At 38.2% G+C, this 15,977-nt stretch overlaps 2 protein-coding genes across 2 annotated transcripts in view; one reads left to right on the plus strand and one right to left on the minus strand.

The window, feature by feature from the left end:
• The window catches only part of CDC14B (cell division cycle 14B), a 41,038-nt gene extending 33,445 nt beyond the window's left edge, over positions 1-7,593 (plus strand). The window contains exons 13-14 of the mRNA XM_009273196.2: positions 804-920; positions 4,322-7,593. Of these exons, the coding sequence (XP_009271471.1) occupies positions 804-920; positions 4,322-4,361 (157 nt within the window). The 3' untranslated portion in view covers positions 4,362-7,593. The remainder of the gene's footprint in view (positions 1-803; positions 921-4,321) is intronic.
• Positions 7,594-14,079: 6,486 nt separating this feature from the next.
• Positions 14,080-15,977, minus strand: part of HABP4 (hyaluronan binding protein 4) — an 18,741-nt gene continuing 16,843 nt past the window's right edge. Inside the window, exons 6-7 of the mRNA XM_009273208.1 lie at positions 15,718-15,900; positions 14,080-14,626 (exon numbers count right to left, since the gene is read on the minus strand). Coding sequence (XP_009271483.1) covers positions 14,570-14,626; positions 15,718-15,900 — 240 coding nt within the window. The 3' untranslated portion in view covers positions 14,080-14,569. The remainder of the gene's footprint in view (positions 14,627-15,717; positions 15,901-15,977) is intronic.

Consider the following 15,977-nt stretch of genomic DNA (forward strand, 5'->3'; position numbering starts at 1 on the left):
TTTTGTCTCCATAGTATCATAATTTCACTACAAGTATTTAGGAATACAGAAGACGTGGTTTCCCTGTGAACCAGTTGGCTGGTGGCTAAAAATAGTTGTTTGCATTTCACAATCTGGAGTTCTTTTGTTACTGATGTGAGCAACTCTAGGATTTATCTGCCTGTTTAGGAAATAGTCAATATATTGCTCTAGTGTCTTCCAGAGAAGCGGTTGAGCTTGTAAAGCTGAGTTTTGAGTATGGTGTAGTAATTCCCTGTAAGCACAAAATGCCAGCATATGCAATGATTTCCCTAGCCTGCTGTATTTGAAGGGAATAACTCATGGTTAATTGCAGGAGATTTAAACAAACTGAATTACTTGGGTTTATTGCTGAATTCCTTTCTGTGTCCATCTGGAAAATAATGTATGTTTTTGTTGCATACTTCAGATTTTCTCTTTTTTGTTTTGTTTTGTTTTGTTTTGTTGCAGTAACTTAAAATACAATTTCTTAGCTTTTTGTCTTCCAAAAACCTAACAGGAAATTCAAAACCATTAATTTAATCCATCCTTTGAAAGCAAAAAAAAACCCCAAACAACAAAACAAACTGCTATGCTCCTAATAAACCAACGTGCATTACTACAGTTATAACAAGTATGTTATAAAGAGAAGGATGTGTTTCAGGCAGAACAGTTTGCTTTTCAGAATGATTTGTGAAAAGCCAGCTGATACTTGTTAACTCTGCTACAACTGTAATATCCTCTTTTCAGTGTTTTCCTAGAAACTTTCAGGTTATATAATCTTTCTTTTTTCCTACTCTTTTCAGAGTAATTCTGCAGTCCAGTGTTCAGAAAACTAAAACCTCTGAACCTAGCATTTCTGACAGTACAGACATTACTAAAAGAACTACCAGGTCTGCTGCAAGAAAAAACAGTTTAAAAAGGTGAGAGTTACCCTCTTTAAAGATCCAGTAACTGTTCCATAGGCAAATACTTTGAGCTGGCGTATCCATTGCTGACAGGAGCTTTTGCCACAGTTCAACTCCTCCTCCTAGCAATGGGAAATGAGAAACAATTTTATGGTTTATGTCAAGTACTGAGAATATCTGGAACCTTAAACCTTATGTCATTTGTTTATGTTGCTCAGTCTTTCAACTTGGAGAATTTTATATTGTAATTCCTAATGTGAGTCAGAATTACTGAAGGTGAAGGATTTTGGTAACAAAAAAAAAAGCCTTTCTTTACCAAACCTCTGCCTGGAGTAAGAGGTGGAAAAGTTGTTCACAGCATGGAGTCAATTATTAGTCCGTACATGAAGTCAAAACTAAGAGGAATTTGATGGAAGACTGAAAAGCAGTAGTAGTGGAGAGGTGAAGTATATAAAATGCATGTGTATACTGCTATGAGATTTTGTACTGATAGTATGACTGATAATCTGAACTGAACCTGTTCAGTAAAGCGTAATGAAATTTTAAATTCAGATGGATTTATGCAAGACTGAAAGTGCCTTTTGGCCCAGAAGCATATGGCCACACTACTACTATGTTTCTTTGTGTGTACATGTGTTCATGCCCCTCTGTGGCAGTTCTCCAGGTCATTATCAAAGATGAGCCTGGGAGTGTAGCTTAAAACAATTTCCAAGCAATTTCCGGTGGTTAAAATTGACCAGAATTTGTCTTATGCTTATAGTGAAAAACTTTTGAATGGGTCTGTCAGGTGCTGAAGAGACCTACTTTTGTTGGGAAGAGTAAAAGGTGTCAAATAACATAAAAAGCAGTTATGTAGCTTGATTTATAAATATTGCTGAAAATTCCAAGGTTTTGTGCAGCTTTTCTTTCCCCTTCGTCATCCTGTTACCTTGAAGGTAGCAGAAGTTATGAGAAATTCACTCTATCAGGCAACAGAAATGGTCATTAATAGTAGACTGCAGTAAATTCTAGTCAGAGAATTTTTAGCAGTTGGCTATATGAATTACGTTTTGATTCGTATAACAAGATGTTAAAAAATAATCTCTTTTTCCTAAAATGCATGTTTTACTAAAAAACTGAAGTATTTCTCAGGGTTTTCCTGTTTGGTTGGTTGTTTTTTTCCTCCATTTTGCATCGTTTTCACCATGTCAGTTTTGGCCCAAACAGATTGATGGGATTCTGCCTGCTGTTTTTATTCTTCGTGCCTCTCCCAGTTTTAAGCTCCTTGCAACTCTCGGTAGCTGTATACATGCACATGTGTAAGTGAACAGATTTTCAGTTCCTCGAAAACACACCTCCAAGTTTACCTTTGTGTTGTGTGAGATGAGAATACCTACCCTTAGGAGGAAACAACATCCCTAAAACAGAGTTCATAGAAGATTTCAGTTATTTTGAAAGAAATCCTTTAGGTGTATTGCCAGATTTATGACTCTGAGGACCAAGGATCAGGTTGATCTCAAACTTCATGAACTACTTCATATTTTAATGGATTTTCTAAAACTTCTACCCCAAATACTTCATTCCATATACTGTTTCTTTTCTTCTAACTTTTGAGGTCAAAGAATTTCAGTCACTTTATGCTTGCATCCAATAATCAGATTTGTCATAAATAGTTATGTCACAGTTCTGGAGTTCTTAATTATCTTGTCATCTGAGAGGGCTTAATTGGGTGCTGGTCCCACTGAAGGGTACTGTATGACTTGGTATGACTGTACAATTTCATGGACTTAGAATGCAGTACCTTGTTGTTTAGCTTGTAGCTGTCCATTTATTTTTCCTATAGCATTTGGCAAAACCTCACTCTTTTTTTTTTTTTTTTTTAAACATCCCTTTGTTTTTTCATCCATTTTAAGTTTACTTGAATCTCTTGAAGTCTGTGCAGTTTGCATTACCTCATAGTGCTCAAATTGATTGACCTATTCCAGATCAAGTGAATTGCAGGGTAGAGGAGAATAATTATTATTACAAAATTGTGATCATGCCCTAACCAACATCTGTCTTTGTCAAGACCTTGTTGCCTTCTCTGAACTTCCGACATTACTATGTACCCTTATTCTTTCATTTTCTTGTCTGATACGTTCCAGTGGAAACATCTTGCAATATTTTTACATCAATCTCATTTGTTGATGCTTTAGGTCATTTTAGTCAGTTCTTACTGTAGACGAATCACATTTGCGACCCATCCTAACGCAGTATAATCCGCAGAGCTGGGCAATTCGTTTGCCATTTCATCCTTCAGACTGCTGGAGACACTATCATAGAATGCCCCCAGAATGATTTTTCAGCTAGAACAGCCATTTACAGCTAAACCACTCTATTCTGGCTTTGCAAAGAGAATTTAGGGAATTTCTATCCTATTCGTAACATTCACTGCATTTCCTTTGTGGAACACCTCTAGATGTTGGCTGCCATCTATGAAAGACCAGTACTGGTGGACATAGACATTGTATCTTGTGATTGAAATAACACTGTTGTTGAACTGCAAGAAATCTCATTACTAGAGCGTTATCCACAGTCTTTTTCTGTGGATGCCCTTGTTTCTCCAGTTAAGACGTCTTCCTTGTAAATTTGCCAATTACTGAGAAGTTCGTGTTTGTATTTTAACAAGGTACATACATCAGATACAAACCAACTGAATCATAGTAAGACACAAATGAAAGAGTTTTTTCCATGTTACTACACATAACAGAATTAGGGTTATGTATGTAGTAAGTAGTTGATTAGAAATGAAATCTTGAGTGGTGAAGGAGTTTTGGTAGGCAGAGGGACTGCAGGTCAAGTTATTACAAAAAAATAATCGGGAGTATGGGGGAAAAAGTATGAAAACTGTATTGTATAGATTCCTTTACTTCTTTTAACCAGAGAGGTTTATCACAAAAACTAACAAAGAGGAATACACTTTAAAAATCTCATATGCTTTTGCATTGCTGGGAATTGTAAAGAAGCCTTCTGCACCCTTGTTCAAACACTGAAAGCTACCTGCAGCGTCTCAGAGCTTGTCTAATGTAATCTAAATCTAGCTTTAAAAAAATTAATGGTTCTTTACTATTCTTTCTACTTTTCCTACAGTCCGATACCTCAGAGGGAGAGAAAGAAAAGGAATGTTTTACAGCAAATGCACTTAATGAAATTATGGTACTTTGAATCCTCTGTTGCTTTTCTGTATGGAACAGAACCTTTCTTCGTGTTGTCTGTGATCAGACCAGTCCGTGCTTTCTTTACAAACAATATTGCTGCGTTCTTAAATGCAGTGACTTTTATCTTCTGTTTCTTTCTTTGAAGTATCATTTGCTCATTTTACCTTGCCAGAAATGTTTGCTTGAAATGCATATTGAGTACATATTTAACTTTTTTCCCTCAAATATGTTTTATTTCAGCAGCCAGTCCGTCCCAAGGACTAGAACAGTATTGCGTTAAATTTCAAATATAAGCAACCAGTGTTGAAGAGGATATTGAGGAACAAAGGGGATATGACAAGAGGTGACTTGATGCAATTCAAGGAAGATTACTCTGGCTCCATTTTTCAGCAAAAGTGAAACAGAAGTATCTCTTCCGTACTTGTAGAATAAAATGAACTGTCAACATGCTTGGTAGAGACTTTCCTAATGTGCTAACACTTCCTCAAACGAAACCAACAAAATCTGTGTACATTTAGACTCAGGTGTAAATACTTAAGCTCTCTATTATAAAGAGGGCTTGCTAGTATGTATGATGCATGTGTATAAATTGTGATGGCAATCACTTAGCTGCTGACCACCAGAAATGAAAAGATGGTGGGAGCTTTTAAATATATAAATCTGTGTTGTCTGTTCAGACTGGGCTCAAGTCTCCACTTGAGACTGAAAATCAACCACAAAAGCTTTTTTCTTATAGTATTGGTACTCTCCTGTGTTAATTGGCTATTCTTTCTTATTTTGTATGAAGTTTTTTATGAAGCCGCAGTATTGAGTACACAAAGTAACTATTGTCCACCAAAGAGTGCTTTATTTTCAAAGGTTGTGTGGTTTGTTTATTTTGAAAAAACTAACTATAAGCAATTAACTTGTTTTTAATAGTAATAGATTTTTAGTTTTCACAACCAATGGCTCTTTTAACTAGTTGTAATTGCTTTAAATCTGGTATGATTTTAAGGGGGAGGAAAAACAGATTACCATTTGAAGCAGTGCTGTCATACTGAAATGTCATTACTGTTTCTTTTCCTATCTTCAAGTCTTTTAGGAGAAACTTTAGATTACCATATCTAAAAGGTAAGAATTTTTCCCGGATTTTATTGGTACACTTGATAACATGTGGATGTCGCTGTTTTTTAGCTTTGAGACACTTAATGCGTGCAGCACACAAAAAAGGGAAGTTAAGCTTGCTGTACAACTGAGATCGGTAGTGGAACTCGGGGGCAGGTATAGTTTTTAACATCTAATTAACACTTTAAAAACTACAGCTTACCTCTGTAAAAAGCAGTGTAATTTTTAGAGGAATCTGTCTGAGACTGAAATTTTCATCCACTACAAGACTGTTTTCAAACACTGGCAGCGTTTTTTCCCTACCACTTCTCACATTATGAAATCTCAAAGCTGGTTTTGCAGTGATGTACCCTTGTCTGCCAACTGAAGTTTATAGCTGCATATCCCTCAGATGAGGACTGTTACCACATAGCCTTAAATATGATACGGTTATCTGTTGATTTAGTGACTCTTACAGTAGGAAGTAGAACAAATGGAGAGATCTGAAATGTTAGCGATGGAATAACTGAAGTTTTTAAAGATACAGATTACCTCTGCAAGGGGGGAGAATTTTCTTTTTATGAATGTAAACGGGTAGGTTCAGTGACTAGTTTCAATCTACATTCTTTTAAATTAAAATTAAGCTTTCTGTTAGGCTGATGATTTTTGAGTGCCAATATGAATAGCCACATACTGGCTTGAAAACATTCTGTGGCAAAAGCATCATGAGTTGGAGGGGAAGCAGAATGTGAAGTGTAAGTAAGCTTACAGGTAGCATCTGTGAATTTGGATGGTCAAAATTTGCAAATATGAATACAAAGAAAACAGAAGAGGCTTGTATGGTGCAGAATAAAGGACCATTGAGGCTCAGACCCCAAATATTTTTTGTTTTCCTCTTAATCTTCACCCTCACCACCATTTTCTTCTAGGTGAAAAAGCACCTAAAAGAGAGGGACAGAATTCACCCTGATACAGTGATTAAAAACAAAAAAAAAAAAAACAAATTTTAAAGTAAGCCACTTGCCCAAAAGCTGAAGTACCAGGTAAGCACAATAGTAGGTATATTGTGCAAATATGAATCTGTGTTTATTTTTGAAGAAAATTCTTATCTTGGAAGGCAGAAGGGATGAAACTAGTGACGTGAGAGGGTGAGAGTCAAAACAAGAAAGATTCAGTAATATTTATTGTGTTTGGCTTTGCCCTTCTCTCAGCTGAGCTTCCTCTTTTAGCGTCTTGTTTTTAACCTAAAAATAGTCACTCTATTTCACACCCCTTTCAAATTCCAAATTGGAATTTGCCTTTTTCAAAGTAACCAGCAGAGCCATTAGCACTTTCAGGTTCATCAGAACTAAATTTGCATAAAACAAGTGCACAAACACACACAATAGCAACTCTAGCTAAACCAAAACTGCATGTTTGGCATGAATGTGTTTCAGGATACCCCTTCCACCACCCATTATTGTAGTGAGAAACACATAAATGTCAAAGGGATTTTACGTTTTAACTCTCCAAACAGCCTTATATGGAAAATTAACTCATTACCTCATTGTGTCCCATCTAATTGTATTGCTTAGTTTGTTCTTCTGAATTTTAGTACTTTGTCTAGCATTGTTATTATACCATACCAAAGCTGTCTTAAGTACAAGAATGAAGAGAGGGCCTGGGTGAGGGAGTCCTTGGTTTCTAAATCTTTTTGGAATTCTGAAGTATTATGTGCCAAAATGGAATGTGTGGTGGCAGCTGCATCACCATTGTACCACAGAGCAGCTGAAGGAAGTTACTTCTGCTGTCGTCAATTAGGAGTTTTTCCTTAGAAATTCTTTCCCCTCTTTCAAACACGTGACAGATGGATTCTCCCTTGATCTCTTATTTAAAGGTATGCAACATGCTCAAAAGCTGTAGTATCTTGGGTCAAATTGCTGGCTTCCATTACAGCATCAATAACTTAATTCAGATGTTAACCCAGACCTTGTCTTTTTGCCTCAGTATGACAACAGAGGAAGTGCTGCTGATTTAAAACAAAAAAATAAGATTTGTGGAGACTCATGCGTTAAAATGGGGAAAAAAAAAAAAAAGAAAAATGTGATGTTCACCAGTTTGTTGCACTGCAGTTTTTATATTAATGGTTTGCAGACTGTTTGTCTTGCGTAAACTCATGTACAGACTATCAAGATCTAAAATTTCTTGACTAATCAGTACTGTTCATCCTGATTATTTTTAAATTGTATATTTCTAATCATATTTTTTTAACTTGGATTGACAGAATGGGAGTTTATTTTGCTGAAGGTATTTTTAAGATAAAGCTTCATATTATCTTGTAATATTAAGTAGTTCAATATGCATTTGTGTCTCATTTGAAAATACTGCATATTGTATTTGATTTTATACAAAATATTGAATAGTAAGAATTGTAAACATGAATTGTGTAAAATTAAAAATAATAATCACAAGTTTGTTTTCTCACTTTTATTTCCAGCATTGTAATAAAATTCATCATATCTGTACCACACTGGTTCATATTTGCTCTGAAAAATAATGCAGTAATCTCAGCTGCCTGAAAAACTTCAAGTAAAGCACAAATCCTTAAAACATATACTTTTCTGATTTCAAAAATAGAGAACTTCTGGCTCTACATTTCAGGGGACTCACTTTGGACAATAGTAATTGTATTTGAATTGTTGGGATACTGTTACCCAGTAAAAAACACAGCTGGAGTTCTTGTTAATTTGTTTCCTTCCTCTGTGATCATATAATACTCATTTTTGGAAACAGGCATCATATTAAATACTATATACTTTGATTCTTACCATGAAAGTGAAGGTTTCTCAAATGTAAAAACTAAATTTTCGGGAACACTTCTTTTTTGCATTAGGGTTGATGGCGGTATAGTTTAGTCTTTTAAAAAAAACAATCCAAACACAACAGCAAGAAATATTGACCAACTCGAATACTTCTGATCACCCTTACCTTACCTGCATTAGAAAATGCAAAATTTGCACACCCCAAGCAGAGCCTGTTTGACAAGGAAGTAAACTTTCGCTTGCTCAAAAGATACAGCTTTATGGCTGGACAATCTGTGTTCATCTGTTGCAAGGTGATCTTTTCTGAACTTACATGAATGTTTAAACCACCTTTTCCTGACAAACTATTTGTCTGCTGAAGACTGAATGATGGGTTTTGCCTGGGAAAACGGGTTTATGCATGTGGTGCCCAGGGAGAAACACAGTTAAGCCCCATCGTATCACTAGCGATGTAAGGGGTACTGGCACTGGGCAGGGGAGGGTGGAGGACTAAAAAATCCTACACAGAACAACTCAACAGTGGCCCAGATCAAATCCATTGACAAGTTGGCGCACTGCAAGAATAATCTGTTTACAGTATTTCTGAATAACTTCGATTTGGCTCTATTTAGTCTTCTTTGCATTACAGTTTCTATACAGCCTATGTGGTAGATAAAAATATACTGTAGCAAAATGGATGTGCTGTTTAGAAATATTCAAGGCTGGTGTTAAAGAGAAACTGCATGCTTTAAAAGCCTAATTCACAGGGAGTTTGTTGAGGGAGAGAGATTTGCTTTTTCTTGCATTTGTGTTTTTGGGGTTGGTTTCACACAGGTGTGTTCCTCACCAGTAAGCCCCTAAAATGGAGTAAGTCTGAGAGGAGATGGGCAAGGGTGATGTGCCTGTGAAGCTCAGGGAATGATGCAGGGTGTGATGGACCACAACTGTTGCAAAGACGACTTTATCTCAACACAAATGGGACCGAAGGGTGGACTTTGTTTTAGGTAAACGGCTACCAACAGTTGAGTGGATCAACTGGTGGTGTAAATGTTTCTCCCCAAGTTCTTTAAAGAGAGCGAATGTGTCCCTGAGCTGGCCGGACCAGCATGGGGAGAGTGAATACATGGAGTACAAGCCCCAGACAACTGCCAGAAGAATTTCGAAGAGAGCAGCTGGCTTGAGCTGGCACCAACCCTCCTGTTCCTTCCCAGCGACTGGGGACACCCTGCGTGGTGACAGCAAGGATACCATAGGGACCAGTAATGGGAATCACACCACTATTGTGACTGAACTGTGTATTGCAATTGCTGTATTTTGCAAAGTGTAACTTACCTTTGTGTTGTGTTTTCAGTATACTTTGTTTCACCTTAAATCAGAAATGCCGTGTGACATCAACCATCTTCAAGTAATTTTGGTATTAAGCATGACACCCTCCATCCACAGGGTACCTCCAAGAACCTGGTCCGAGTGTTGGACTGCGACAAGGGGGACTGGGGAGGGCACCTAGAAATGCTGCAAGCAGCTCCGCTCCTGGTCCGTGTCCTCCCTATCAAGCTCTGTCCCAGTCCACAAGGCTGCTGAAGAATCTGTGGCAAAACCAGAGAGCCCAAGCAGCAGCTGCTGTCGTTCATCCCTCAGCCCGGCATGCAGTGGCCCTGCTGCATAGCAGCAGATGCAAAGCACTTCTGTGTCACTTGCACCTCCGACTCCCAGCTCTTCCAAGTATGCCAGTTGCTGCAGACCAGTTACGCCACAAACAGGACGAAGCAGTAAATCCCAAACTCCTTGTGCCCTGACAGGACAGGGGTGCAGACAGGAGGTTACCCTTGGCAGTAACTACTGTTAATGCAGGAAAATCCAAAGTGATGGCTGCCGAGAGCGGGAAGACAGACACTATGCAAATGCTGAAGCAGACCAATTCTCACCATTGTGAGCTTGCACTTACCTCCATCAGTGCTTTGATGCTATTTTCTTAAGATGGCAGGGCAGTTCCTTGGTATTCTACTCAGTGGAAGGGCTCAGCCTCCTCATTACCCCTCCTTCAAACACACGTTTCTCTCTAGACCCACTTGTGTTTCTTCCCAAGGTTGAGTTCTGCCATTACCAGATTCATCTTTCACTGTTCTTCCCAAAATGTCATGCTCCTAGGACTGAATCTCTACTAGGTACTCACAGCAGGTGACATTTGTCCTGGTGTCATGCTTCTAGGCGCTTTTTGTCCATCCCTTCCACACCAACATCATCTCTATTTTTAAGTGAACTATTATTTAATGGTGGTTTGTTGGGTTTTCTTCCCCCTTATTCGAAGGGTTCCTTCCCTTCCTCCCACTGATCAGACCTTTTCCAGCCCATGGTCTTCTTTCAATGAAGCTTCCACTGAAGTGAAAAGGTTACTAGGTTTTACTTTTCCCACAATAGCTACCAAGGTCCAGAGCCTTTGCTAGAGCCAGGAAAACCTCTGAAAACAACATTCAATCCGTAAGTAACAGAAATATAATCAAGCCACTAACAAGCACAGAATTCCTGTATTATAGTATGTCAACTTATTTTTTCTTGTGCCAGAAGAGACTAAATCTGTACCTTGTTGCTGGTATTTTTACCTTTTAGCAAAGCCACCCTGCTAATTCAATTACATTATGCAAAACTCAGTATCTTTCATTCAAATAGAAACCACTGTACAGACCTAGACAGAGGAGCTACCATTGCTAAACGCAGACAGCAGCTTACCGAGTCCTGTTAACTAGCTGTAAAACATTGTACAGACAACAGAACACGGAATATGGATAGTCACACTGGCTACCCAAACAGGGAGAGCAAAAACTTTATTCAACTCATTAAGCGGCAGTTTGTCTCAAACATAATGCTCCCGTTAAGTGTGATGCAATAGCTAAAGCTGCTCTGAAGACGCAGCTATCTGCAACATTTGTTGCACCACATCTTCAAAACCGCATTTGTTTGCGGACAAATAAAACCCAGCTGAAGATTTAATGTATTTCACATTAAATTCTAAGTAATAGAGCCAAAGTGTAACAGTTGTTACTTCTTCCAAAGACCGAAGGTTTTCCCCCCCTCCAAGCACAAACAGTTCAGTACTTGCCCAGCATGTTAGTGAAAGAGAAAAGCTCTAATGCCATGCCTGTTATTCAGTGACCGAAATGGACTTTTTCTGCAAAGATGGCCATGTTCCACATTCAATTGTTGATCCAGTGACAATGAGTCAGTGTTACATTACTTTCAACACTGCATATATCTGTGTGTGAATATATATATTTTTTATGTGGATGTGTGTGTATGTGCAAACGTGCCTGCGACAGCTCTGAAGGGAAAAAGAGATGGCGTGAATATGATGTAAGAATAATCTTAATGACATAGGTGTACTAGGGCTACAGATTTTGGTTCTGGGCCCAAAGACCGTGCATACCGCCAGCCCTGTTTTCACATGAACAAATGCAACCAGAGCTGAAAGCTCATGTCCCATGGGCTCAATTGCCTAATATTCCTATTTATCAACTAAAGCTTTTTACCAGGGCTTTTTACTTCTGAGTCTTTTTAGTTATTCTTTACTACTCATGTTAAGCACAGACATTCCTCTCCTCTTTCCTTTAAAGGCACTTTCATAGTAATATACTCCTGCCAATCCTGTATCGGGGCACTACATGTGATTCAAGTGGACTACACAGTATCAACACTATCATACATAAATGACAGTTGTGGAGAGAGGTGAATTCCTTTCTTTGCAATCTTACTGTGATTTACACTGAGTTTTAGATTAAAGCTGAAATGCAGTAGTTTTTCCTAAGCCACTCACCACAGTGATCCTAACAGCAGAGTACCTGGTAGTAGTGCATTAAAGAGTAACATGACTAAGATCTGCAACACGATCTAATCTCTTCCCAAGATGCATGCCATGTTTTGCTAGTGTTTGTGTATATATTTACACCTGCTACCATTTGCTTTACATGAAGGAGTAAAGCTAAACCAGGAGTGACTGTTCGCAGCAGACATGCTTAACAGATACAGCTATTTTGGTACCATAAATATGACAGGTGACTGAGATTTAGTAAGTTCTCTTTTCACAGCTAGGCAAAGGAATCGGATCACTGTCAGCACTTACAATTAATCATGTCTTCTCTATACTTAGATACTATCAACTAGAGAAACTCTTAAGCCATATTCAAGCCTGACAGACTGAAAAAGAAAATTGTCACACCTAGCTGCTCTAAGACACTTTTGATTTAAGGAGCAGTAACCAACTACACTAAACCTCATACTCAAAAGTTTTGGGTTGGGTGGGTTGTGTGTGTATGTGGGTGTTGGTTTTGGTTGGGGTTTTTTATTAAACAGTCTTAAAACCAGCCCACTTTTTTTTTAAACCACAAGTTTTTAAACAACCTGCTGACCAAGTGCTGATCGTAGACATATACTTTGACAAGCCGTTTAAAGCATTCCCCAAAGAACCTATTTGTCATTCTGTTTTGAAAATCAGACCAAAGTTAGAGGAGTAAACAGTAACTTTGCAGCAGCAGGAACTAGACTCAAAAATAAAACAATCCTTTCAGTCTTCCCAGAGAACAGTCAGAACTGAACCAACTGCATTACACAAGATTCAGCCCAGTAGCATAAGAAGGTTTCAAGTTTTTAGTAGAAAAAGCAAGGGTTGCTTTTAAGTATTTCACTACTTTCCTTAGCAAAAAGAGGTGTTAGTAAAAGAAGACACTACACCTTCAAAACAGGACAGAAAATAGAGGTGAGCCTTGCAAAGAAGCTCTCCACACCTATACATATCACCCCTGCAAGCAAAAAAAATATGTAAGATTTCAGACACATTCTTCCCTGTCCACTGGGATAAGGGGAACCAGAACAGAGGAACAAGCAAAAAAAATTGCAAGACCCCCATAGACAAAATCACTTCTGTTCCACAATCATGAAATTGCCATTTTTGGCAGAAACACCCGAACACCTATTAAAAGAGCAGCAGCAGTGATTTCAGGTAGTAGCTTGCTCCTACAAGGTGAAAGAGTCATTTACGTTATTTCATCCAGTTCAGTAACTCAGAAAGCAGCAGCATGGGTTCCTCTAACACCAGCACTTCATTTGCTTTTGCACATTCTTTCTACTACAGGTTGTCAGAGTATCTCTTTGCCACTAAAATGAGCTCCTTGTGGAATCCGAAATCTCATTTTATAGCAAACCGTCATATAAATAATTTAACAATGTAAGAAAAGTCCTTTGGGCAGCACTACTTTGCAGACCATCTGTTTGGAGCATATAGAAAAGAGTCAGTAGTCTTTCTAGGACGATTATATCCTACTTGCGTAAAGCCTTACCACTGAGACAAGAGTTACTTTAAGTTTCTGAATACTCTTAGAGCTTACTCCAAAGCAAAACAGTTTTTTTTCTTCAAGTCTCATCCACTATTTGCTCTCAAAGGAGACTGCTTAGAAGTGATACAAAACAAAGTGAGGCAGAGAACAAGGAAAAAAGAAAGGTTTATATTCATCTGCTTTCCTAGTAAGCTGAAAGAATGAGTTCAAGTTGAGCAGGCATTTGAAGACTCCTTTGAGGCTGACAGTTACTTCCAAAGTGTCCAGTGTGGTTGTACTCTCATTTCTTTCCCCCACCACTTCTGGCACCACTTCCTTGTTTCTCTCAGATCCCCGAGAACGGCTCTGAGTGTCCCCTTTGACAGGGAACAAGTTAGGGTATCTGGCTCAAGTGAGGAAGTATATTAAAGCTGCAAGGAAAGGACATCCCACCTAATCTCCAATGTCACACAAAATTCTTGATAAGGCATGAAACATTTTAGTTTGTAGTCGCTCCTGCTAAAATTAAAAGCTTCCTTAACAGTTTAGTTCTGTCTTTAGCTCAAAATTCTTACTTTACTGCACCTTCAACATCTTCAAAGTAGTTGCAGATTATCGCTTGTTACTGAAACAAGACTTACAGTTAGCTATCAATTAAAAGCACCTGCGCTGCCTTAATTTTAAAGATCACTTCTGTTTAGAGAGATGTTCACTGTTTTGGGTGAGTAAGGTCTGCTGTTTAGATTTGTTTTTTTTTTTCCCCAGACTACATCCAAATAGCAAGAGCTTCAGCCTGCTACTCTGACTTGTGAAAATAATATCTCAAACCCAAACCAATGAGCACTTTCCTTTATTTGCCAAACTCTGAAGAACTGCAACTTGTGACTGTGTGAAATATATACTTCGTTCAAAGAAACAGGGAAAGCAGCTTTCAAATGTACAGTGAAATAGAGTCCCAGTTGCGGACCATGTTGTACAGTTTACAATTCACCATGGTGTCATGGAGAACTTGATATAATCTCTATATACACATTTTTAAACACTGTACTCTTGAACTTCATTTGAAGCCTTGTAGTGAAGTACTGTAAGCCTTCACACAGTTTTCACAAATGGAGGCAGACACTGGAACCTGTGACAGGATCCCAGTCCACCGGTATCTCCAGAACACAACTCCATTAGCAGAGGGCTGCAATCATTCCACACCAAACACCCAAACAGCTTTTCCAGCAGAAACAGACTTTCTTTATCCACACCAGCATAAAACTGGTCTCTTCACAGCTACACCGAAGCTACTTTGAGATACCACCATTCATAATGGTTCTTCAAGCTAAAGCTGGAAAATCCTCAGGATCATCAGGATTTGGAGCAACAAGCTGCACCTATAAAGTAAGAAAGGATGCTTTATAAAAATGAATGCATTTCAAAAGCATCTGACAGCTATGTAGATGTACTTTACCCTGAAAAGGGTTCATTCTTCTATTCAAGTTAAATGCTTTGTATCCATCACTATCACAGAAAAGCTAAGCATTTATCTCAGAAGTTATAACTACTGTAATTTCTTCAGTGTGAACGTATTTATAATGCTGATCTACTGCCTGGGGAGGACCAGAAGATCACAAATTCTGCAGCACTGAAGTAAAGAAAAAAAAGTAAAGCAATCTCACCCAAAATACTGTCATTTTTTAGAAGCAGCATTATTATCTTTTTACATTCTAAGTCTACTGCACATATTGTAGTTTTAAACTCTATGCTGTTACTATAAAGAGCCTTTTTCATTCAGATGAAACAAATGCAACAAACCACTTCCATATCATTCTTTAAGTTCCCAACCTTAAAGTATTTTATTCATACTAGACAGAAGTAAACTGAGACCTTCAGTTAGTATGAAGAACAAAATGTCATTTTTCAGTGCGCAAATGCCTTTTTTTTTTTTAAGATAAAAAGGTCACTGGAAGTTTTTTTTAAAATGGTTATATTGAACACTTGTATCATTCTGTAGGATGCTGTAGGACTCTATCTTCATTTGTAGGATCCCAGATTTACTTATCTCGCGCTCAGTAATCAAAGTACTATTACTGTATTATACTGAATTTTTTTGTAAGGGATATAAGCCTTTAGTCATTTTAATTACTTCCCAATTTACATCAAAACTCACTGCAGAAACAAACCTTCATTGCATCCTTTCCTCTAGTTACCATTACAGCAACTAGTAATCAGACCTTTTGAAATTTTTCTGTTAAGAGTTGTGAGCCTGAACTAGTATTTAATTTTAAGTAACATGATATGGGTCAGGAACTCAAAATAATCAGGCCAACATACTATGCGGCAGGAATTAGAAACAAGGCTGTCACTACAGAAATCAATAACTCCTCACAAAAGGGGGTGGGACACACAAACACACACCCCCCCCAACAACCCAAAAAAAAAAAATCTCTAAGCAAACAACAACAAAACCCATAAAAACCATTACCACTACTTCTGGTTGAGGTCCTGTCTCCTCAACTCGTCTGCCACGACCACGACCACCTCGTGCTCCTCTTGATCCACGGCCAGGGCGAGGAAGACTCCCAAAATTAATATCCAGCTGAGATGTTATGTCATTCACTGGTCTTCGAAAGACATGAGAATCATCTTCAAAGTCTTCTTTTTGCAACTAAAACCAAGATCTGGTTAAAGCCTATGGCTTCCATGTACAACTTTCTGTGTGTCCCCGTCCCCCGTCCCCCCCCC

The sequence above is a fragment of the Aptenodytes forsteri genome, unplaced genomic scaffold (genome assembly GCF_000699145.1).
Source record: "Aptenodytes forsteri isolate BGI_AS27 unplaced genomic scaffold, ASM69914v1 Scaffold154, whole genome shotgun sequence".
Taxonomy (NCBI): Eukaryota; Metazoa; Chordata; class Aves; order Sphenisciformes; family Spheniscidae; genus Aptenodytes; species Aptenodytes forsteri.